This window comes from Pseudomassariella vexata (genome assembly GCF_002105095.1).
Source record: "Pseudomassariella vexata strain CBS 129021 chromosome Unknown BCR38scaffold_7, whole genome shotgun sequence".
Taxonomy (NCBI): domain Eukaryota; kingdom Fungi; phylum Ascomycota; class Sordariomycetes; order Amphisphaeriales; family Pseudomassariaceae; genus Pseudomassariella; species Pseudomassariella vexata.
In genome coordinates, this window is record NW_024467962.1 from 1,133,008 (window position 1) to 1,154,025 (window position 21,018).

Genomic DNA, 21,018 nt, shown 5'->3' on the forward strand with positions numbered 1-21,018 from the left:
ACTTGCACATGACCTAGCGAAGCAAGTGGACGTATCTAGTTTTAGGTGTGGAGGGGTTGGATCAGACTTTTCCACAAACTGTCGGCATGACACCAGTACTGTGTGTGATCCGACATATCATTCGGGGATATGTACAGACGAACAGTTGTCTGTTTTGAGTCTCTGTTACTACGTGCATGGGCAAGCGGGGGATTGCTGGTTTGAATTTTGAGCGGACTCAAATCACCAATGTTATGATACATTGCATACAGACGGCTTAATCAGGCCGACTGGGCGGCCAGCCTAGAGGCTGAATGCCGTTGGGAGACAATCGATAGCGCCCCGTGTCCGGTGGGCAGTCCCCTGTCCCCACCGTATAACGGTGTGCACCCGTGCTCCCGAGATCGCTCATCAATCAATGCTTCTTCCACTGTATGTCCCAGCTTAGCGAGCACAGCTTCTGTTGTTTCCAGCTCGTTGTTTGCAGACTCCCACTCACTCTCTATACCGGAGAACTGGGCCCATCGCCTGTGCATTTCCAAGTTATATCGGGTAAAAAGCCGCGACAAAGGTACATCATGCCAAGTTTGGTAACGATGCCGGATTTGCTCCTGTCCTCGGAGTCTCAGGTGCGTGAACAGGATGGCCTTAGTGACTTCCTCAGCTTTCAATACTTGTTCCTCCAACTGCATGGCCACAGTGGGACTTGCTGGCAAATTGGACGTCTCGCCTAAACAACTAGGTTTCCAACGATGCAAACTGATCAGCGTCCCCAGACCCAGGTTTGCCCCAGTTGTGGTTTTCAGAAGTAATTTAGCCAATTGTTTGTCAGGTATAGCCTGCAGAATCTGGGCTTTGATATCGTTTTTGGCGAGCGGCTCCGACGTAAGTTGAATAGACTGCACCGCGTAAAATAGAGCAGGGTAGCCTTGATTCGGTAGGCGGTTTACCCAATCGATGGGCGGAAGTCTGGACCTCGGATCAAGATCCAGACCACTCCTCTGCTTGATCAGTTCAACCTTCACATGAACATCCAACCGCTTGGTCTTTTCCTCAAGTACTCGGCATCGTTTGAACAGCGCTGCCAGCCTCGCCACCTTTCTCGAATGGCTGCTCAGTTTGGTGTCCAGTTGCCACATCGATGTTTTGCCATCCACGGAGGCAAATGCTTCAGCCACCTGATCCTGTAGAGCCTTGCCAGTATCGGAAATTGAAGCACTGATGTTTTCCTTATCCAATTTCTCAAGCATAGTGGCATTGAGATATCGAAACCTCTCTGCCACGTCAATGAGAGACCTTCGTACGCTCCCTATCAATGGCCTGTAGGGCATCTCGCATAGGTCGAATAGGGTATTAAACATATCCGCTATTTTCCGTGCCATTCGTGTCGATGCCTGCGCAATAATATGCTCAATCAACGCCTCAAATTTTTCAAAATTCTTTGCCAGGCCCTTCAACATAGCCCGCGCTGCTTGTTGGTCCTGGTGGGAAAGACACTCCGTCAAGAGCTCGTGGATGGTGTCAATGGAAATCATGCGCCCATTGCGGATGCATGCCACGAAAGACATACTGGCGGCGCCAATTTTCTCGAAATGAAGCCACCCTCGAATCAAGCTATCAAACACTTGGTTGCCGCGTCTTGCTTTTTGAACGTAGGCGCACTTCCGAGAAGCAGCGAGCTTGTCAGCCCAAAGCCAGCCCTGATCGTTGTATATGGCCTCGCGTGACATAATTCGGAAATGCAGCCCATCCTCGGTAACTCCCCTCATCCGGCCTATTATTTCTCGAAAGTGTTCGAGATTATTTGTGCCTCTAGCATGGTTGAGAAGACACACCATGGTCTGTTGAGTGGCAGGCCATCTGACGTTGTCAAGGTATGAATCAATGACGGCTTGCGCCAAATCTGGGCGTTCGACTCGATTGAATCCGGCTATGAGCGTGTTGTAGTTGTGAATATTCGGCGGAGTGGTAGACAGCAGCAAGTTATAACAGATCTTGCCGACCATCTCCTTGGAGCTAGTTGTTCGGTTGAAGATGCGCCTAAAAGACTCGCTCAGTAGGTTCCGCGCTTCCGTGGCTGCTGCAGGATCTGTATGTGGATGTTCAAAGCTGGGATAATGGGGACTGTCTTGAAGCTCCGTCACTTCGTCTAATAGTCTATCTCCTTTCCAGTCCTCTGCGGCCGCCGGCACTGAACGCCCGTCCGGCCCAACGGGGTACCGGCTTCGGTGCAGTAGATGGCGGACCAATGCCTCAACCGTGTGGGTCGTCAACTCCAACTGGCGCTCTGATTTGGGGTGTCGAAGCGAAATTTTGGGATTCTTCTCCTCTGCTGCAATGGCTGACTCGACCCCAACCCAGTCGATCTGGGTGTGTAACCATGACGAGCGAGGGCGACTTGGGTGGATGGCCATAGCCAGACGACCCAATTCATCGAGCAGGTCTGCTGTACTCTGTGCCTCCCTTTCTTCGGAGGATCCATTTTTGCCTCTAGGGTCATCTGTGTTGTGCGATGGAAAGTTCTCGTGGTAGTCGTCGTCGACCTGGGAACTGGGAGCCTCCTGTGTTGCGAGGCTGCCCAATGCGGCTCTGGCATGCTCTAGTTTCTGGTCAAGTTCCCGTCTCCTATCTTCCTTCCTCTTCGCATCGAGCACGGCTGCCGTGCCGAGAATCGTCGTGTAGCATGCCGTGAAGATATCAGCAGCAGTCGCTCTCTGTCGGGATGTCGCGGTGGTCGCTCGTCGGGCTAGCGCGGTGGTTGAATGGAGACAAATTCTACAGCAGCAGGACGATTGAGCCTGAGCAGCCCTTGACCACAAGGCCTGCATACTCTGGGCATATCGTTGGTGTGCGACGTCAGCTATCTTAGCAAATTATCGCACTGGAGCCAAGGCTGCTCAGGTGTTGTTGAGGCACAAACATCCATGATTCCCACCTTGATGCGATTGATGCCAAGACAATGTCAATCAAAGACTGCCCTTACGATTCTTGTGGGGACCCCGTTTCATGCAACACCTCATTATAACTCATATCATGTACCTTACCTAGAGCCTCACCATCGTTTTTATCCATTCTTGCCTTCCTACAAATACGACAAGAGTCACGCATGCCAACATGTACGCGCTGGTATTAAAAGCAGAGCTTTCTGGCGTGACGAACTTGCGCCCGAAGGATGAATTGGAGAACCCATTCTGGTACACTTTTACGGTTCAGTGTACTTCTTGCCGAGAAACGCATCCCAACGCCATTTCCGTCAGCAGATTCGTAAGTTTGGAGCTCTCTAGAAATGATCATGTCAAATACTGAAGATCCCGTAGGAGAATAACGAGTTGAGTGGGAGCAGAGGAGAGGCCAACTTTGTATGGAAATGCAAGAACTGCAAGCGAGAATCATCTGCTTCGATCAAGGCAGCACCCAAAGCATATGAGATGGGCGAGCCACCGAAGGAGCAGTCCATCATTGAATTTGACTGCCGTGGCATGGAGTTCACGGAGTTCAGCCCCGAGGTAGGCACCTGTTCTCTTCTTGCACTGGCAGACCTGAGGCACTAACAAATCACACCAGGGTTCATGGCTAGCTGAGGGTACTGAGTCAGGGACCAAATTCACTGAGATAGAGTTGCAGGACGGTGAGTGGTTTGACTATGATGAAAAGTCAGGAGAAGAGGTCAGCATCAAGGATCTGAAATGGGATATCCGAAGGGTGTAAGAGCTTGAGTTGCTCTCGACGGATTCTGGGGGATTGGACTTTGCGAATATGGTCTAACTTATTCACGAATGGCTTTGCGGAAAGACGGGTTACCGTAGGTAGCTTATGAATTACAGGATGTATCAGCCCATGAAATTTTCTGCGTCCAAAGTTGCCATATCCAAATATCCATTGAGACTGCACCCATTGGCGTCTGTCTGATGCATATATCGGGGTTACGTTACCCCACATGGCTGGGGACATCACATTGAAAACTCCAAAGCGTCAAGCTTCAATTCCGTGATGGGACAAGCAGCAACGTCAAGCCGCCCAACAACTGCCCATCATGAGTGTAAGCAGACCTTTGTCCCTCTGTTCAACCTCCTCTAATGTTTACTAACTCAATCTCTATAGTTCATGCCCATTAACCCGCGGCCCATGCTGCAAGACCTGTACGTCACGCCTTCTACCTAGCTTTGCTCGCGACGACTTGATTCGCCTCGCCTCGCCAACACGGCAGCAGCTGCTGCAACCTACTTAAGAGGGCTAATTGCTAATTAAACATTATTCTTCTTTGTAGAGTCAACAAGGAAATCATCGTGCGACTCAAGTGGGGCGAGACCGAGTACAAGGGCAGACTGGTCAGCATCGACAGCTACATGAACATCCAGCTCACCAACGCACAAGAGTTTATCGACCAGAAGTTCACAAGCGACCTGGGACAGATTCTGATACGGTGGGTTTTCTCCTTTTCCACATTTCCTTTGGCAGAACCCTACGAAGGAAGATCTAGTTGAACGAAAGGAAGGAGCGCAATATTGACTGGTTGGTGGCTTTACAGGTGCAACAACGTATTATGGATCAAGGGCGCAGGACAAGGCGATGGTGATACGAAAATGGAGGGCTAGGCTGTTTTTGCTGGAGAGGTGCAGATACCCCAAGACTACGAGGAAGCGGTGATTTCGATCGAGCCTCTCCCATATGGCTGGGAACGGAACGGAGCGAAACAGGCACAACACATTGACAAAAGAGAGTTGACAATTGCAGTTTGGGAACAGGATGGCAGGCGTCCGGTCATGATATTCATTGGCGAAGAAGGGAGGCCAAATAGTTTGCTACTGATTTTTATCCAGCAAAACACATGTGCTTTTCCCCCATGGGCTCTCGTGTCCTTAGGTTGCTTTGGTCCTTGTGATGTTCGCACATTACGCTCAGTGAAGTGAGATATCCCGTCATCACATCAAGCAAGCCATCTTGCGACTGCTGCACATTTCGGATGCTCCTACCTTGACGCGCTGCTTAGGGCCAACCCAGGTGAAGGCTTCGACCATCCACTCGTACCACACCTTCGTGTCGTCCGTTTGTCTCCACATGCTGACCTCCAGCTCAGTGTCGGGAGGAAAGTAGAGCGGTTGCTGTAATCACGAGTTAGCTTTTGTTCTCAAATTCGCAAGGAACAAAATCAAGAAACGTACCTTCAGAGGGAAAAAGATTGGAAACCAAGAGATCATATCTTTGCTCTTCCGATCAATCATATCCGGCAAAATGCTCAGTTCCACCGGCTCTTTGCCCTCAGCCGTCGGTGCATAGAGAACCGACTCAAAGTAACCAGCTAGGCCATGGATGATGCCTCGAGCCCGGCAGACGAAGGTAAGATGACAGTGGCGCGAGTTATGATCATTCGCGCCAACACCACCAGCCATGCTGCCGCCTCCACCACCAACAACGCCACCTGACCTGCGCGCTTCAACCATATCCATAGTGGACTGCGGCAGGGGATGCACAAATTCCCATGCCTGCTGGAACCGTGCATGGCCCGGCACGCGCTGGGCGACAAAGTCCAGCTGAAAGAGCCTGACTACCCAGGGTGTCTCGAAGGCATTCACGTCGAGAGGTAGGCGTTGGCTAATATCGGCGTGGATACGCGGCGTAGAAATGGGACTCAGGTGCGCGGTGTAGGACTTCGGGATGGAGATGCCGTGGGGCTTGGCCAGGACATGTTGTATGCCATCCAAACACTCAGGCGACAACTCGTTGTCACCAAACGAGCCAAGAAGCTCAGACACCAGGATATCAACGTTGCCGTACACAGGGTTGTCCTCGGCCAGACCGGAGATGAGTGGGCCCTTCCAGGCGCGCATGTCTGTCTTCACCACCGTGACTCGCCCTCCCCACTGCCTCTGGTTCTGGCGGAGTAGATATACATAGGCGTTGGGGTTCTTCTCGACGGCCCATACTTCCACTGGCACACCAGTTGTCTCGCTTGCTTTCAGGGCGCGAGTCACTAAGGGCCCACGGCCAGAACCTGCGACGGCAATGACCACCGCGCCAGAGGATGACGAGGTAGGCTTCTTATCGCGTGACCACTCCTCGAGCGCTTGGGTGATTGCCCCCTCGTACTGGTTGTACTTGACCGGGTCTCCCTCGAAAACCTCGTAGGTGATGGATTCTAAGTTGTCAGACAGCGGCTGGAGTGGTGATTGTAGCCAATCTTGAAAGTTGGCCAGTGTTGACTGCTCTAGCGCTGAGAGAGGCTCCTGCTGTCTTTCAACGTGTCTGAGGTATGACGCGTAAGGGTTCGACTGAGGAAGCTTCTGGTTGGTCTTAGCTGGCTGTTCAGCGGCCTCTGCTAGGGTTGGAAAATTGTCGGCAGACAGAATCTCGGGTGTGCTTGGATCATCTTGAACCTCAGGTCCAACATCACAAAGCAGGAAGTACGGTGCATTCTTCAGTCTCATGTAGGTCATGATCAGGTCCTGATGATGTCGAGTCAACGACGGATGGCCGGTTCTGTTGGTCTGGAAAGCGCGAGGGCAGAACGTCAAGTACTGTAAGGGTTCCGCAAACCATCTTGTTTGAAGTTCCTTTTCAGGTAGCATGTGTGGAATCCTCAAGGCTTCACTTCACGTCAGTACTGGGTCCTTGCGAGTGTGGCCAACAGTAAAGTTGGGGGACCATAGCCGTTCAGACCAGCGGAGTTCGCAAAAATAAACAAAATCACCCACCGACAGAGAGTCTTGCATCATAATTACACGTCGAGCGTATAACATGCCACGAGTCCCAGGCACTGAAGAGGTCGATCTCTTCACGAGTCTCAATGCCATTGGTGCTCTTTCCAGTCGCCAACAGTAAGTCAACACGCTCTTCCAGACCGGGCTCTCGGTACATAGGGAGGTGAATGATGAAGTTGACCCGGGTGCCGACGAGGATGGCCTCCTGGATTGCCCGCGCAAATTGCGCAATGCCTTGGCCAGTGCCGGCCTTCGCTGCATCGTGCCTCGGTCCAGGGATTACAATGCTGCGTACGCCACAGAAATTGGCGTAGGACACTTCGAGATTCAGAACCTGTCGCGAAATGCTGGAGATGACCGGGTTGGGAGAGCACAAGTCAATCCAAGGACTAGAGTAAGCAACGAGGCCCCCCGTGTAGTTGCTGGGGAAAAGCGTCGTATCCTCAATCGTCAGTGGAGGCACGATGGGGTCAGGATGACAGCTGGGGATGTCTGAATTTTGCAGCTCAGTGATGCTAGAAGCTGCGAGATTCTCAATCCTCTTGTGGAAAGTCTCATTTGTGATAGGCGTGGTCACAAAACTGAACTGGTGCAAGGTCAGCATCTGTATTTCATGAACCATGGTAGCCACTTACACCAGCATTCAGAATTTGCCCATATTGTAAGTCCGTGAGACTCTCAGTTCTTGAAGAATCATGCTGGCCGATGTAGAAGACCGGGCGGGTTTCATCATATTCATCGGACTCGAGGTCCGAGTAGCTGGGCGCCATGGTTCCTGCCGTCGTGCCTCAACAGGTTGATGCGATGGTAGATTGTATACCCTGCAGGATTGCCGCTTGTGGCAGGGAGGGCAGGTGCAGGTCAAGAAGTTTTTTGCGGTGAATGTTGATTAAGCGAGAATCAGCACCCCATTATGACTGAGGCAGCTCCCGGATGAGTGATTCACGCTGAAGACAGCTCAAAAGTCTTGATGCTGTGACCCGGTCCTGCTTTCCTATCTCTGGGTCCAAGGAGAGACAGTCTGAATTGGAAGATTGATGAGGCTGCACCATGCAAGCAAAAATGATCAACTTGATTAATAGTTGCTGGCTCAATGCCTGGAAACGCTGAGCTTCACGCCAGATGGAGTCAGGCTTAAGCCATAACAGCTCGTCCTTTAGATCTCACCACGTGCATGCCTTACATGCTTGATCATGCATCTCAATTACAGACAGCCTTACGTACATTCCAGGATGGAATAGACCCTTCAATTCCAACTACTACGTATTACTTATGTACAAGGGACTGTGTTGATCATAGTTGAGCTTGGGACACTGAACTACTCCGCTGCCAATCATCTGACGGGGAAGTGCCCCACCACCGATGTGCAATCGCGGGGAGCTCTGGGAATTTTGTCGCAATCTAGAAAGTTCGCCGCACGCTGGTCTGACTTGGCTTGGCATTTCCTCTTCAATTCTGACAAGATGAATCGGCGCATGGTAAGTCTAGACTGTTATCGGCAGCTCCAATCCACTCTACCGGCAACGCTGACACATTCCTATTGCGGCAGCTTGCAAAGGACGAGGAAGCCACGGCCGACGAGGTCGAGGTCCGCCGTGAGGACCAGGACAAGATCAACAAGTTCAGTCGTCTACATCAAAGGGAGCTGCATATTGACGAGGAGCTCAAGACGAAGAGTGTATGGCTAGCCGACATGCCGACCTGAAATCGAAGGGCGCCGCTAACGATAGCTGGGTCACTGCAGAAGGAGAAGGAAGAACTCGACGACATCACCATGGAGCTGGAGCTTGCAGACGAAGAAGATCTGGTACCGTAAGCCATCGATCCCGCGCCGAACACATTATACCATCGCAGGGGCTATGCTGATATCTTGATGATAATGCAGGTATAAAATCGGGGATGCATTCTTTCACATCCCGCTTGAAAAGGCCCAGGAAATGCTGGCCACGTCGAACGCAAAGATAGAGGAGGATGTGTCTGCCCTTGAAGACAAGATGGGCACTGTTCGGGACGAGATGACACAACTGAAGGTCGAGCTGTATGCACGGTTTGGCCGCAGCATCAACCTCGAAACATGAGCATTGAGACGCGGCTCTTTTGGGTACTTCGTACGCTTGGCACCTAAAATAGCCCAGCAACGCGTCTGCAACACGGGCCTGCTGCATCAATCGTTGGTTTATTCGAGTTACTTTAGCTCAACGAAGGAGCCAGGCCTCAGGGCTCAGGTTTGCTGGGGGATGACAGATGCCAAGACTTTTCCGCTTGTCAGTTGGCCTCACAACTTGAAACAAAGGAGTCTCTACGAAAGTACGAAGTGACTTGCAATGGCGTATGCCTGTCGCGTTTCGGTGATGCAACTTGGTCCAGACCGTGACGGATAAGGTTAAACCAACAAAAACGCGGTTATTTCAAGCTTATTGCAGTCCACCGGGATCTGAGATTTTATCTGACAGCATGATGTCATAGAAGAATGACCCGGATCCCAGTTGTTGCCCTGGCACAACCCATGCAGTAATTAATCCCATCAACAGCCTGACTCTGCTGCATTGTAATATGATCCTAGGATGCAATCAAGCAGGCGCGTTTATCAACTCGACGATCTCTAGACACGCGACCTAATTTTGCTCTTCTACTGTTTTCTTCACGTTTCCTTGCCTCGCACCTCTTGCTACTTCTCCCATCTGGTATCACACACAGTTGGGCAACCGGTTCAGTCGTAAACACATTCAATATGGGGTTGGCCCGAGTTGCTTTGCCATTATGGGCGCTGGCATCGGTAGTTGCCGCCATACCCGCTTCGATTGTACCTCCAACGCCAGTTCCACATCCCATGATCACACCGGGTCCCGAGTTGAGAGCTCGAGACATCGATCCGGGTAGCTATATCAACAGTGTCCTCAGCGGGATAGGGAGCGGTGTGTCGTCCTACATTGCCTCGGGCGTCCCTCAATTCTTCCAAGACTTTCCGACTGGCGACTCGGTAGAAAGTTCGTTAGGAATCGGTGATGATGATTTAGCAGCAAAGCCAACTCAGGTGCTGAATGTGCCGTATGTTTAATCACAGTTATATGTTTGATGTGGCGTTTACTAATTTTCCAACATAGCGGGTACGCAAACTGGACAGACCTGGGATGGAATGTGCGAGTACATGGGAATGTGTTCAAGCAGCCAGACATCTCGCAAGGCAAAGTGGACGATCTCGCCAACAAGTTCCTCATCGACGTCGATATCAACGACTTGCCTACGAGTCAACAAGAGCAAGCGAGGAACCTGACGAGGGAAATTTTTGTTGTCCAGCAAGGGCATCTAAATGTCACGATCAACTTTGAAAACGACGTCTCAGTGGAGCCAGATGCCAGTGGTGGTGTCATTAACGCTGTAAGTCGTATACACAGATCTATCTTGCAATCTAGCCTTAGCTCTAACGGCAATTTATCTGCAGCAAGGAGGTGCACAAAGTGTCCAGCTGCCATATGAGACAACGGCCCAGGGAGATTTCGATACCTTCATCGCCCTCCGCAATACCTCAGGACCAAACGGTGGCTACTTAATACGCGGCAATGAGACATCCTCGATTCAAGCACTGAACATGTACGCAAATGGAACTGATACAGGCAACGCCACCGCATACTTGGTACCGCCTACGGGCCTAACAATTATATCCGACATTGACGACATCTTGCGTATAACGAAGATCTACGTTCCAAAGGAGGGTCTGCTCAACTCATTCGCACGGCCGTTCACTCAATGGATAAATATGCCTGAGATATATGCGAATTGGTCGGCTAGCATCCCGGATTTCCACTTCCATTACTTGACGACAACGCCCGAGCAGGTGACTCGCAACTACATGGAGTAAGTTTACTGACAACTTCAGGCATGAAGTGCGCGGAAACTAACAAGTTTCCAGATTCATTTACAAAACATACCCCTTAGGCTCTTTCGATACGAGGCCACTGAACTTCAGTGACGTCTCTGCCACACTGCAGATCCGCCGCTTCCTCCTCGACAAGATTTTCCAGACTTTCCCGCAGCGCAAGTTTGTCCTGATGGGCGACACGACAAACTCGGACGTCATGAAAGCGTACCCGGCACTCGCCAAGGACTATCCCAACCAAGTTCAGTGCATCTTCTTGCGAAACACCAGCTCAACCGACGATGCGGACTTGTTCCCCTACGACACATCTGGCTTCGAGGGTCTTGACCAGAAAACGTACATGTTTTTTAATGTGCCTGATGACCTGAGAAACCTTGATGTGGTGGGCGGTGATTGCTATAATACGAGCGTTGTTCAGAACGTCACGTTCGGGTACCAGGGGTACGGCTTTGGAAACTCTGCTGGACGAACCTGGTTCAGTGGTAGCTCGCTCTTGGCTGTAGTGACATTCTGGGCCGCACTGGTGCTTCTCACTTCATAAGTACTGAGTTGTACAATATCACCAGGGAATTTGCCCGTGGCTTTGAGTTGGTGAGCATCTCGGACATCTTGGGTTTTATGACAGTTTGTTTAGTCAACCCGGATAGGGTTTTTCATGGGTTAACATGATGTTTTCATCCCATTGGTGATTGCATTGGGAGCGACATGGTTTTGGGAGCATAGCCTAGGGTATGTACTAGTCGTTTCGCAAGATCCATTTTGCTGCTCCAGGTAAATACAAGTAATAAAACTTCCAGGCGAGCTGAGCTTGTTTTTCTGACCAAGGAACTCGATACGTGACATTATATGATAATGAATTACGGAGAGCAGTGCAGCCAGAGATGTTTCGACATAATAAGATCCTAGGAGGCTGTCTACTTCTTTTATTGATGATGACTTACGGAAAGGTATCAATGTGGAACGGCAGCCCCTGAATCCTGAATCCTAAACTCCGCCCAGTTGTCAAGCCGCTGTCGGGCATTAGGGCCGCAGTCCCCTTTTCATCCCAATAGCCCCTTTTCCGCCATTTTGACCACGTCATCAACACCCCTTACCAAGTTTAAACGCCCTCAACCCCCCACATAAGTCAAGATAAATGCGCAAGCGGTATGTTGTAACCCAACCCCGCCTGCTTCTAACCATACCATCTTGAGCCTTCGAAGCTAGAAACAGCGTCAGGAAACTCTCTCGCATCGATGGGAAGGGCAACATAAATACGGTTATGCCCATCCGCGCGTCCGTGCATTGTATCTGCTTAGGGCATCGGCCTTGAAGGGCAAATAGAGCTCTAGCAAAAGGGCGATTTTGCGTGTTTTTTTGTAGGCTGTTTTGCGAAGCCTGGAGGAGATGTTGTGGTGCAGCAGTGCGATGGCGCCGTGGATGTATTGGAAGAATAGAAGGTAGGCTGGGCGGGAGAAGACGAAGACGTAGAGGAGATGCAACAGCATGGTGGGTAGGAGAGGTATTTCTTTCGACCGAGTGTGGTGTTGAGCAGTTTTCGAGTTTTCGTGTCCTGCCTGGAAGCGGAGGACTGTTAAGTAGTGATAGTAAGTCTCAAGAATGTTTATGTCCGTACCGATTTGGTCGAACAAAGCCCTGAAGGACGACACTGCGGTTAGGATGTGGCTTTGCTGGTGACGTCTCACTTGTAAACGGGAAAACCTATCTCCAGAGCCAACTCCCTGCCAACTCCTTGCCAGCAGTTCAGGAGGTAGCTGAGGGTTCTATACCTGAGTCTCACGTCAAATCGACTTATCGATTCTAGGTTATGTTTGTAGTTATTGTAATAACGCCAGGCTTTATTGTGTATAAATTACAGTTGTCTGAGTAAAGATGAAAGACTCGAATACTCGCCTAGCTATTCGTTCTACAGCAATCCAATCGCCGAGAATATACTATGAAGTGCTAGCGTGATATGTTCGTCTGCGTCACAATATAGTTTAAAATGAGTTACTTTAGGCAACATTAAGTGGGAAGCTCATTGGTTAGGTAGTTAGTAAGGAGAAACACGTTCTCGGAAATACCCCTAGCACAGCAAATACTGGCACATACCATGCCAATTTCCTCTGCAATGTAGGACTCGGTATCTACTAGGCCAATAAGTCATTATATGAAGAACGGAATTAGATTATACAACATTGAATTTCTGACCCAAGGAACAAAAACCAAAGTCTTTGACTTGCGCCTCCGTGTCATATCTCCAGGACTTAGACCGGTAAGAGAAGAAATCATCAGCAATGAGTACAAAGACGGTCCGTATCCCTTTAACACCCCAAGTTAGTTGCCTTGATGCTTATGACTTTGCTGGTAAACCAATCGAATAGAGCTCAGGAAATCATGTCATCTTGCATCTTCAGGAATCATTACCAGATGCATTCTCCTTAACAGTAATTGCGGTAGAGATGACTTTGTATGTCGCACCATGAGTTCCAGAATCTCAGTGTAATCAATTTTACCTAGTGTACCCAGTGTATCGTCCGGTTAGTCACACTCAAGGTCAATGAAGAATATTTCACATACAAAGATTTATAAGAAGCACGATACTCTTTCTATCCCTATGACTCGCATTGACCTGGCTAATCATGGGTCCGTAGTCTTGGGCAGCTGCTAGTGCCAAGTAGGAATACCGGCGACGATATTCGACAGTAATGACTAGGGAAATATGAAGGGCCCCTTCGTAGCAAATTTCGACATCGACTTGTTCACTTTTGGAAACCAGAACCAACAAAACCAAATTCCTTGGGGAAGCTGAAGATTTTGTATGCAGCTGGGGAAGTTGACCACCCTAGGATAATTATAACTCCATGCGATTCATGGTGAGGCGGACACAATGTGAGGCACAGCCAGAGGGTTCAGCCCTGTGGGTTGAACCCACTCTGACATTCAAAAGTTTGGGCATATCATTTTTCTATTGAAGGTTTGTTCTTCACTGCCTCGTTTTTGATCCGGGAAACTGGCAATACTGTCTTCCCAAACTTGATGCAAGGTAAGTTCGCAACGAGACTTGGAGGTCCAAGGATATTATCCGCCGCCGTATTTTCATTACACCCCCGGCTGTCATGTCCTGTGATATGCGCGCAGGGTCCCCCGTCTTGACTGTCTTGTTGAAAGGGGCAATCCGCTTCGCATAGCCCACCGAGACAGTCACTTCACCCGGTTCAATTCAGTCTTGAGACGACAACGAGTTGTACTTGCACATTGCTCCAGGTTTCATTGATTGATTGTTCTGTATTGCGAAGGAGTGGGATAATAAGGAGCAAAGATGAAAAATTACAACAAGCACACGCCCCCTGAGTTGAAATTGTTCCCGCAAACTACTTCTCCCCTTTGTCAGAATTGGGCAAAGTCCCTTGATCCTAAAGCCTCCGTAGAAATTAACCATCCATGCTTCCGCTTGAGACTTTTTTGTTATGTTTTTCTTTTCCTTCTGTTTTTTTCTGGGTTTCTGGGTTTTCGATTTTCTCCGCCCGCCTGTGATTCCACCAAAGCCTCCTCTTGTTACCAGTCTGTGTCAGTACACCCCGCGCAATAGCACGGGACTGTCGTTGTTGAAACTTAGCCGTTGTTTGAAAGTGTCGATGGACCATGCGTAGTGCTAGTCGTTGCGATGGCGATGGCGATGGCGTGCTGGCCGTCTGGCTCGGTTGCTTTGGTTTCGGCAGCCCAGTTCTGAACAGATTCCACCCCGTCGACCACTTCCATCAAAGTGTAGTAGAGATCACCATCATGGGCTCATGAAAACCAAGGCGTCATGAGGCTGGTTCCCAGAATTACTTGCGAATCCCCATCCTTTTCCCGACCCTTTGCCTATGGTAGATCATTAGTACGTAATCGAAACTCAGAAGCGCACCGCGTGGAGTTATTTCGAACTTACGGAGCACTCGGAGCATACACCGCCGTAATTAAGGACCCATCCTCTGCAGTTGTGTGAGTAATAGTACTTGCACGTGTACTTGTCGAAACCCGCCATTGTGGACTGGTGGCTGAGAAATTGACGGCAAATGGCAAATAACTTGGGATACTGGGTGGACAGTAAGGTGTACTAAGTGTAAGAAAACTCAACTGCCCGCTGACAGGAGCATTGCCGAGATGATCAGGTCTGTTTTGGAAATTAGGTACTTACTGGGAGTCTTGATGGCTTTATACATGTTTCCATGATCTCAACAGGAGGGACATTCCAGGAGAGAATAGTCTTGTTCAAGGTAGCGGGTCCGACAACAGTTGGTTCTCGTCTAGGAGAGATCTGAGGCCCGAAGCTGTTGGGTGTTACACGATATAGTGCATGCAAGTGGATTTTATGGCGTTCGCTGTAGATCTTAGCTCAAGACCTACTTCGCATGCCCAAACCTCGATTTGTTTCCCATGCAGCCTTGACCCCTGCTGCCGCACCTGTCAGTTCATCGGGAGTCAGCGGGGGACAGTGGCAAGGATGAGTTGTACGACGGGGTCCTCCCGAGTACAATGAACCCTTCTGGTGACACTCTTGGCATCATCGACTATTCCAGGACACGTGTTGTGCTCACCAAGTGAGGTACGCATGATCGTTCTGTATCATTGGAAGGTCTGGGAACCGGTGTGATGGGCTGCACATTTGTCACCACCGGCCGTTCTCCTTTTGGAATAGGGCTATGCTGGTAGAGGACGGGGGAATGAGGTATAGTTACAACGTAGATGGTGACAGGATCTTAAGGTGTTGGAAACGACTTGAGTTGTTGGGCCATTCTAACTTGAGAGCGGTCGTGTCTGCTGCCTCTGCCCCACCAACAGACTCGCTCAACAGGACCCAACATCATGGATTCACCATCAGTAATTAAGTGGAAAGGGACACCAGCCTCTATAATCCTTCGCCCTGACGCCGGTAGGTCGGGTTGGGCTGCATCGCGGCTTCTTCCTCAGGCTCGATGCAGACTGGAAGACCCATGGGTCCCGATGACCCGAATTCCAGTGCATGACGGGACCATCCCGGCTTTGAGTTCTTCTTCTTGTGTTACCTTAGTACTCTGGAAGAACTGAAGTTCACCTGTCTGGTGAGGCTGAATGGATGTCGTTCTGACTTGAATTTACAAATAAGGTGGTGCGACCCGCGAATGACATTCAAAAGACAAGTCCAGGTGGAGCAGCCGCTGCGAAGCGCCTGCCTTGGGAATCGCTAGACCGGACAGGGATCCACCCTGGACTTTCAATGTCCATCTTTCCCGCACCAACACAACTCGACTCCATTCCTTTCCTTGACTTTCTCATCACCAACTGCCATCATGATTCGAACTGAGGCCGCCGGAAAGTCTCTGCGAGATTAGCTTGATTTGCGTTCAAGGTTGAGTTTCTATTACGTGCGAATCAACTTGATACAGCGTGGGACATCTCACGCAGCCCTATTCCTCTCGTCAAGTCCTACCCTCCATGGCGGCCCGAATCGCCATGGTTTATCTTAGGCCCGGCTTACCATCCTCAGCTATTTCACATGACGACTCATGCATGCCCCTAACTTCGCACTACAGAAAAGAAAGACCTTTATTTTGGCCAGCCCAGCCAACCGGTCCAGCCCCACTGTCGATCCCTACCAAAGTAGAAGGAACCCAGGGAGCTAGCTGATCAGGCTGTTACGATTTCGACCACCAGCCAGTGGTCGCTTGACCGGCGGAGCAGCGCTAGTCCGCGGCCTTTGCGAGTTGCCGCCTGTTAGGAAGCACAACTTTGCCGCCTGGCGCTTATTGCCGCGACCCCTTTGGCTCTACTAGCCGTGCCCGTGCAGGCCGGTGGGTTGGTATGGAAATACCCTCGCTTAGCCGACTTGCTAGACGACTGTTGGCACTTACACCAACATCGGACCTAAATTTCATCGCACAACGACAACTGGCAATCGTATCCAGCCTGTTTCGTCTTCGATCAACGTTCATTAAGTTGTATCCTTGAAAAGCCACTGAGATCAGACTGCAGGCGTTATATGCCTTTCACAGCCAACACGTATGGGTCTTCCGACGAACGTGACAGAAGCCCGGGCGAGACTGAGGATCTGTTGGTCACTGTGGTTGGCGCCTGAAACCTAGTATGGAATGACTTAGCTGTGCTGCTTTGTAAGGGATTATTCATTGTATTCTCTGCTTCTGGCAGAAATTCGTGATGAGCAGAGGACGGTGCTGGCGTAGCCAGGGATCAAGCTCCCCTGACCGTGCAAATACCCATGTACTGGACAACAGAAAGAACAAGCGATACCGAATGCAACGTATCGGGGAGGCCGTGTCGCCCATGCTTGAGAGTTGGGAAACTGCGCGACATATTTTCGACGTCCGTGTCCTACATCGCATATCCCTCTATGATCTTCATGTTGTTGTATGGAAGGCAACCCTGCTAACATGCCATTGGCTTGTTTCCATAGTCAAGAAGAGATCACCCAGGCCTCCTTTCCAGCCTCGTCATCTAAAGAGCACTATCAGGGTTTCTCGGCAATGGGGGTTGTCTTAGGTCCGACTAGAAATGCAGAATCGAGTAATGACGGCCTCGTCTGGCCAGGCTGGTGGCGACTGTGGGCACAAAGCAACGTTGCGAAATTCAAACGATCGCAACATGCATGAGTGTTACAGTTATTAGATTATGCAACCCAACCCGCGGCTGCGGGACCGCAGAAGACTTCGAGGGTGCAGGCCTCCCGGATGCCACTGTTGTCTGCGCTCTTAACCCATGATTAGGTCCGCCCATCTGTCTACCAGATGCTGATGTGATGAAACCAATATCTCGCGTGCTCGGAGTAGAGCGTTGCCGAGCAATACTTGGTGAGTCGACGCTTCTGTTACCCAAGAAGACCCCGGCAAGACACATTGACCAAGCACAGCCAGAATGAATTTTGGCGATATCGAACCTGACAAGTTGGGCTTCTCCAATACCTCAACAGACGCACATAATCATACCTTACGTGATCGTGACACTATGCGGTAAGATAAATCCGGGGGTCCATGACAAATACCCGCAAGACTTGTCACCAAGCACGATATGCCTCGCAGTCATATTTCTGTACATATTCTGGGTACCCCAGCGCTTCGAGCGGCATCGAAAGCAAGGGCTGCTTCTCCAGGCCTGTGAGAGGGGATGGTGTAATTCAAGGCTGCTATACCTGCGGGTGCTAAAATAGCACATGTGGTTTTCACCACTGTCTAATAGGCTGCCATGACGTAGTTTTGGGAGTTGTGAGCGTTTTATACACCAGCCCAACATGTCTCGCACTCGGAGACGGAAATTTCAAAGCGCCAACAACTGGTGAGACCATGTCCCAAGCAGCAGTACCCCAATGATATTACCTGCGCCCTCATTGTCAGTTGATTTCGGTACCGCTTGCGACGATATACCTACCGTATGATACGGATTACTAGGATAATATATCAGTCTTTCTCCACCATCAAGAAGTCGCCATAATCGAATGTTTTTCATCCCTTCAATAATTCTCGTGCACAACACGAGATTCGTAGCCGGACGGCATGTTGTCCTAATTTTGGAAGTTGTTTCCCGCGAGGAGCACAACTCAACCAACATCTCTGAGCTCCCTAGATATGGTTAGTATCCCTGGCGTTGGCAGCTCCAGGCACTGACTTACTCAGTTGTCTTGATGCACTCGCTCGCTCACTCACAGCCACCCACCTTGCATCTATGAGCGGATTCCTTTCCCGACATTCCACACACTCGAGTTCCAACCATCAACCGGTTTTATGTGCGCTCTGTACCAGCCAGCCATCAGCTCAACAGCTAACCTGAGGGCGACAAGAGCAGCATCAGGCCCTAGACGTTGCACTATTTATCCGGCTGGCGGCAAATGGTGCCTCAATACCTATTTGTCAGAACACGTAATCGAGACCATGGTCTTGTGATGCATTACGGATGGTCATGTTTCTTTCGGGCCTAATGAGTCGTATGAGGTGAGAAGCGCCTCCTCACATCTCTTCGTCGCGCGCCCGAAGTATTTTAACAGTTTCTCGCTAGCCCAGCCCGCATGCTCGCATGGAACGGCACGTCCGGGTACTTCCAGGCGTAGTGGTCGGCACATGCACCATCCACAGCTGAAAGAGCTATCAGGTCACATCGCCGAGACTGTCCAAGTACTGCCCCTGTTTCGGGGAGACAGACAACCGTCTGCGATCATCCCGCGGAAAGGGGCGAGGCCTCATGATCCACACTCGGACACAAAATGCAGATCATCACGTTGTGATGACTCAGACATCTCGTGAGAAATATATTCGGATTGGATCGTCTCGTGATGGTGCCCTCATCGACCTGCACGTCAACGCTAGAGTGGTGTGAGAACCAGCGCACCGGTTGGAACCACTACACAATGAGGTGATACCTTGCTACGAAAGCTGTTGGAATCCCTCATCAAGATCGCATGCCAACCAGGCAGGCAAGGAGTCGGCACTACTTTCCAACATATCCAACATTAGGCCGTGAGTTGAACACGTCCGGCTGAATGTATCCTCATAGAGTCTGTCACCATGCATGACAGCCTCGAGCTGCAAGTTCGAAGCCTTGCACTGGCGGTTGACAGCCCACGGTCGTTCCCATCAAGATGGTGCCGATGACTTTAGGCGACTTTGTCTACTCATTTCCAACTGAGGCAGTGAATTGACCTTACTTCTATGTCCAAGTGACTGCTACAGTATCCAAACAGATTTTGTTGACACGTATCAGAACTTCTGACCTCTTCTCCCTCATTCCCCATTCCCCCCATTCCCCCCATCCCCCCCTTCCTCCTTATCTCTAACTATGAAGAAACATCCAAGCTGGACGTGGAGCATTCTTACTCCACTCCATGTATCTATCACTATCTATCTCAATATGGTGCTCGTTGTTCTAGCACTCTATCCCATACGCCATGTCAAGTCGGGAACACAGACGAAATGGCATGTCAGGACAGGCATGGTCGTCCCTGTTCAGAAAACAGAGTGGTGTAGACCAAGCCCACCTATCACAAGCAGTTGGGCCGCAAATAAACAAAGGGGCCTCATCATCAGCCATCCAGGCAGCGATTTGGAGGCGACGAGTGGTACTCCTGGCTTTCGCTGGTATCACTTCAAAACTCACATCCGATCAGTCTTGAAATCACCATCATCCAACCCAGTATGATATGTCCAACTAGCCAATCATAATCCAGGACCTTCTCAAGCTGAAATAATTTATCCATCGCCCGTACGTACCTGTCGTCACGTTGCAGAGCTCGTATGGTAATCCAATCTTACGAGTCGCTCTCCACCACAGGCATTCGAAAACAGTTCAGGATGTCCGAGCTACGTGGAACACAACACAAAAAAAAGAGTCCATTGGATATGTTGGTGAGCGCACTATGACCACAATAGAGTCGACCTACACAAGATGGAATCGCATTAGTGTGGGTCATGTGACCGCATACTACGGAGGAAAGGAGTTGGGCCAGCGCTGGTAACACGTCACGAGGAATGACTATACTGAATCAATGCATGTCTCGACGGCCTTTGTCTTATGTCTAATTTCACATCTTTCTCGACGGTAGTAGCCCATTTTACCAGCAGCAGCATCAAGTTCCGCGATAGGCAACCTCCTCGGGGAGAGTGCGTTTTAAGTTGTCCTTAAAAAAGTGGCAATGGCCACCTCAAACACGTGCTCGAACTGATCTTTGTAGAAGCTTTCTCTGTTCTCTGGCTAGTGGGATGATGTAGAGGCACAAGCTCGAAGAGCTTGATCAACCTCCCAGCATCAACAGGACTTGCTGCAGGAGCGCCTCGTGGTAAGTTCTTCCTAGCAGCGCTGAAAAATGCGTCCTGAGCTAATCGCAGCTGAAGACTGAGATGCCTATTATCGATCTTGCTCGAGTTGTACACTTTGGCCTCAGGTCTTCTATATGCCAGAAAGTCCCTCTGATCGCTAAGTGGGATCTTCCAGGACCACGCCAGCCGTGACAGATGACCAGGGTGCATATATCCTCCTCAATACGACCAGAATCATCCAAAAGGACAAACAGGGTTGAGAGCAATCCCTGTCCTGGGCGATGCCACGAAATTCATCGTGGCCGCTGAAATGTTCTAGGAATGCATTTCAACCAGACATAAATGCCAGGTAAATGCCTGCCGTCATCGATATCTTCACTGCCCAGAGATATTTCCCTTTTGTTCGCAACTAGTGACCGCCAACTCAACACTTGCCAACGTGCCAAGTCTTCAGGAAGACGAAGATTCTGCCTTCAAGGTCGAATATCGGAAATGGATGGTTAAAGATTTGGGGATGAAAAAATTTATTCCTTTGGTTTGATCCCGGGGGATCGAAATATCTCCCCAGTCTCACACAGTAAGTTTCAGTGAATTGGTATGCGAGAGAGCCGAGGTGATCTTGCTATTGACTGTTGGTTCCAGTCTTAGTGAATGGTTTCCGGATTGTCCAAACTTGCCGATGACAAGCTCAGAAGTGACCATG

The 21,018-nt window shown here is 50.2% G+C and overlaps 7 protein-coding genes across 7 annotated transcripts; 4 read left to right on the forward strand and 3 right to left on the reverse strand.

Annotated features, from left to right (window-relative positions):
* Nucleotides 1-260: 260 nt before the first annotated feature.
* On the reverse strand, nt 261-2,807 carry BCR38DRAFT_409525 (uncharacterized protein; the record flags this gene model as incomplete). The annotated part of the gene is made up of 1 exon (XM_040858377.1): nt 261-2,807. The coding sequence occupies one exon, from the start codon at nt 2,805-2,807 to the stop codon at nt 261-263; it is 2,547 nt and encodes an 848-aa protein (XP_040715540.1).
* A 255-nt stretch (nt 2,808-3,062) lies between these two features.
* Nucleotides 3,063-3,817, forward strand: BCR38DRAFT_434110 (uncharacterized protein). The gene is made up of 3 exons (XM_040860289.1): nt 3,063-3,243; nt 3,297-3,485; nt 3,544-3,817. Exons 1-3 carry the CDS (start codon nt 3,094-3,096, stop codon nt 3,685-3,687), a joined length of 483 nt encoding a protein of 160 aa, XP_040715541.1. The 5' UTR covers nt 3,063-3,093; the 3' UTR covers nt 3,688-3,817.
* Nucleotides 3,818-3,945: 128 nt separating this feature from the next.
* Nucleotides 3,946-4,807, forward strand: BCR38DRAFT_434111 (uncharacterized protein). Its single transcript, XM_040860290.1, has 4 exons — nt 3,946-4,018; nt 4,081-4,118; nt 4,247-4,402; nt 4,508-4,807. The coding sequence occupies exons 1-4, from the start codon at nt 4,013-4,015 to the stop codon at nt 4,572-4,574; spliced, it is 267 nt and encodes an 88-aa protein (XP_040715542.1). The 5' UTR covers nt 3,946-4,012; the 3' UTR covers nt 4,575-4,807.
* A 94-nt stretch (nt 4,808-4,901) lies between these two features.
* On the reverse strand, nt 4,902-7,447 carry BCR38DRAFT_457905 (arginine N-methyltransferase skb1; the record flags this gene model as incomplete). The annotated part of the gene is made up of 4 exons (XM_040862094.1): nt 4,902-5,081; nt 5,142-6,562; nt 6,672-7,263; nt 7,313-7,447. The coding sequence occupies 4 exons, from the start codon at nt 7,445-7,447 to the stop codon at nt 4,902-4,904; spliced, it is 2,328 nt and encodes a 775-aa protein (XP_040715543.1).
* A 434-nt stretch (nt 7,448-7,881) lies between these two features.
* BCR38DRAFT_207808 (Prefoldin subunit-domain-containing protein) lies at nt 7,882-9,082 on the forward strand. Its single transcript, XM_040854139.1, has 4 exons — nt 7,882-8,155; nt 8,227-8,355; nt 8,422-8,489; nt 8,563-9,082. Exons 1-4 carry the CDS (start codon nt 8,141-8,143, stop codon nt 8,753-8,755), a joined length of 405 nt encoding a protein of 134 aa, XP_040715544.1. The 5' UTR covers nt 7,882-8,140; the 3' UTR covers nt 8,756-9,082.
* A 425-nt stretch (nt 9,083-9,507) lies between these two features.
* On the forward strand, nt 9,508-11,095 carry BCR38DRAFT_343853 (uncharacterized protein; the record flags this gene model as incomplete). Its single annotated transcript, XM_040856067.1, has 4 exons — nt 9,508-9,725; nt 9,782-10,055; nt 10,120-10,532; nt 10,588-11,095. 4 exons carry the CDS (start codon nt 9,508-9,510, stop codon nt 11,093-11,095), a joined length of 1,413 nt encoding a protein of 470 aa, XP_040715545.1.
* A 3,230-nt stretch (nt 11,096-14,325) lies between these two features.
* BCR38DRAFT_485269 (uncharacterized protein) lies at nt 14,326-14,563 on the reverse strand (the record flags this gene model as incomplete). Its single annotated transcript, XM_040863855.1, has 2 exons — nt 14,326-14,400; nt 14,468-14,563. 2 exons carry the CDS (start codon nt 14,561-14,563, stop codon nt 14,326-14,328), a joined length of 171 nt encoding a protein of 56 aa, XP_040715546.1.
* Between the last annotated feature and the right edge of the window lie 6,455 nt (nt 14,564-21,018).

What these genes read in the sequence shown, in the direction of transcription:
- BCR38DRAFT_434111 (XM_040860290.1), top strand. An exon ending in CGGCCCATGCTGCAAGACCT is followed by an intron (nt 4,119 to 4,246) that starts GTACGTCACGCC and finishes TCTTCTTTGTAG; the next exon opens with AGTCAACAAGGAAATCATCG. An exon ending in CTGGGACAGATTCTGATACG is followed by an intron (nt 4,403 to 4,507) that starts GTGGGTTTTCTC and finishes GTGGCTTTACAG; the next exon opens with GTGCAACAACGTATTATGGA.
- BCR38DRAFT_207808 (XM_040854139.1), top strand. An exon ending in AGGAGCTCAAGACGAAGAGT is followed by an intron (nt 8,356 to 8,421) that starts GTATGGCTAGCC and finishes GGGTCACTGCAG; the next exon opens with AAGGAGAAGGAAGAACTCGA. An exon ending in GACGAAGAAGATCTGGTACC is followed by an intron (nt 8,490 to 8,562) that starts GTAAGCCATCGA and finishes ATGATAATGCAG; the next exon opens with GTATAAAATCGGGGATGCAT.
- BCR38DRAFT_434110 (XM_040860289.1), top strand. Translation starts at nt 3,094, where the DNA reads ATGTACGCGCTGGTATTAAAAGCAGAGCTTTCTGGCGTGACGAACTTG. An exon ending in CCATTTCCGTCAGCAGATTC is followed by an intron (nt 3,244 to 3,296) that starts GTAAGTTTGGAG and finishes AAGATCCCGTAG; the next exon opens with GAGAATAACGAGTTGAGTGG. An exon ending in TCACGGAGTTCAGCCCCGAG is followed by an intron (nt 3,486 to 3,543) that starts GTAGGCACCTGT and finishes AAATCACACCAG; the next exon opens with GGTTCATGGCTAGCTGAGGG.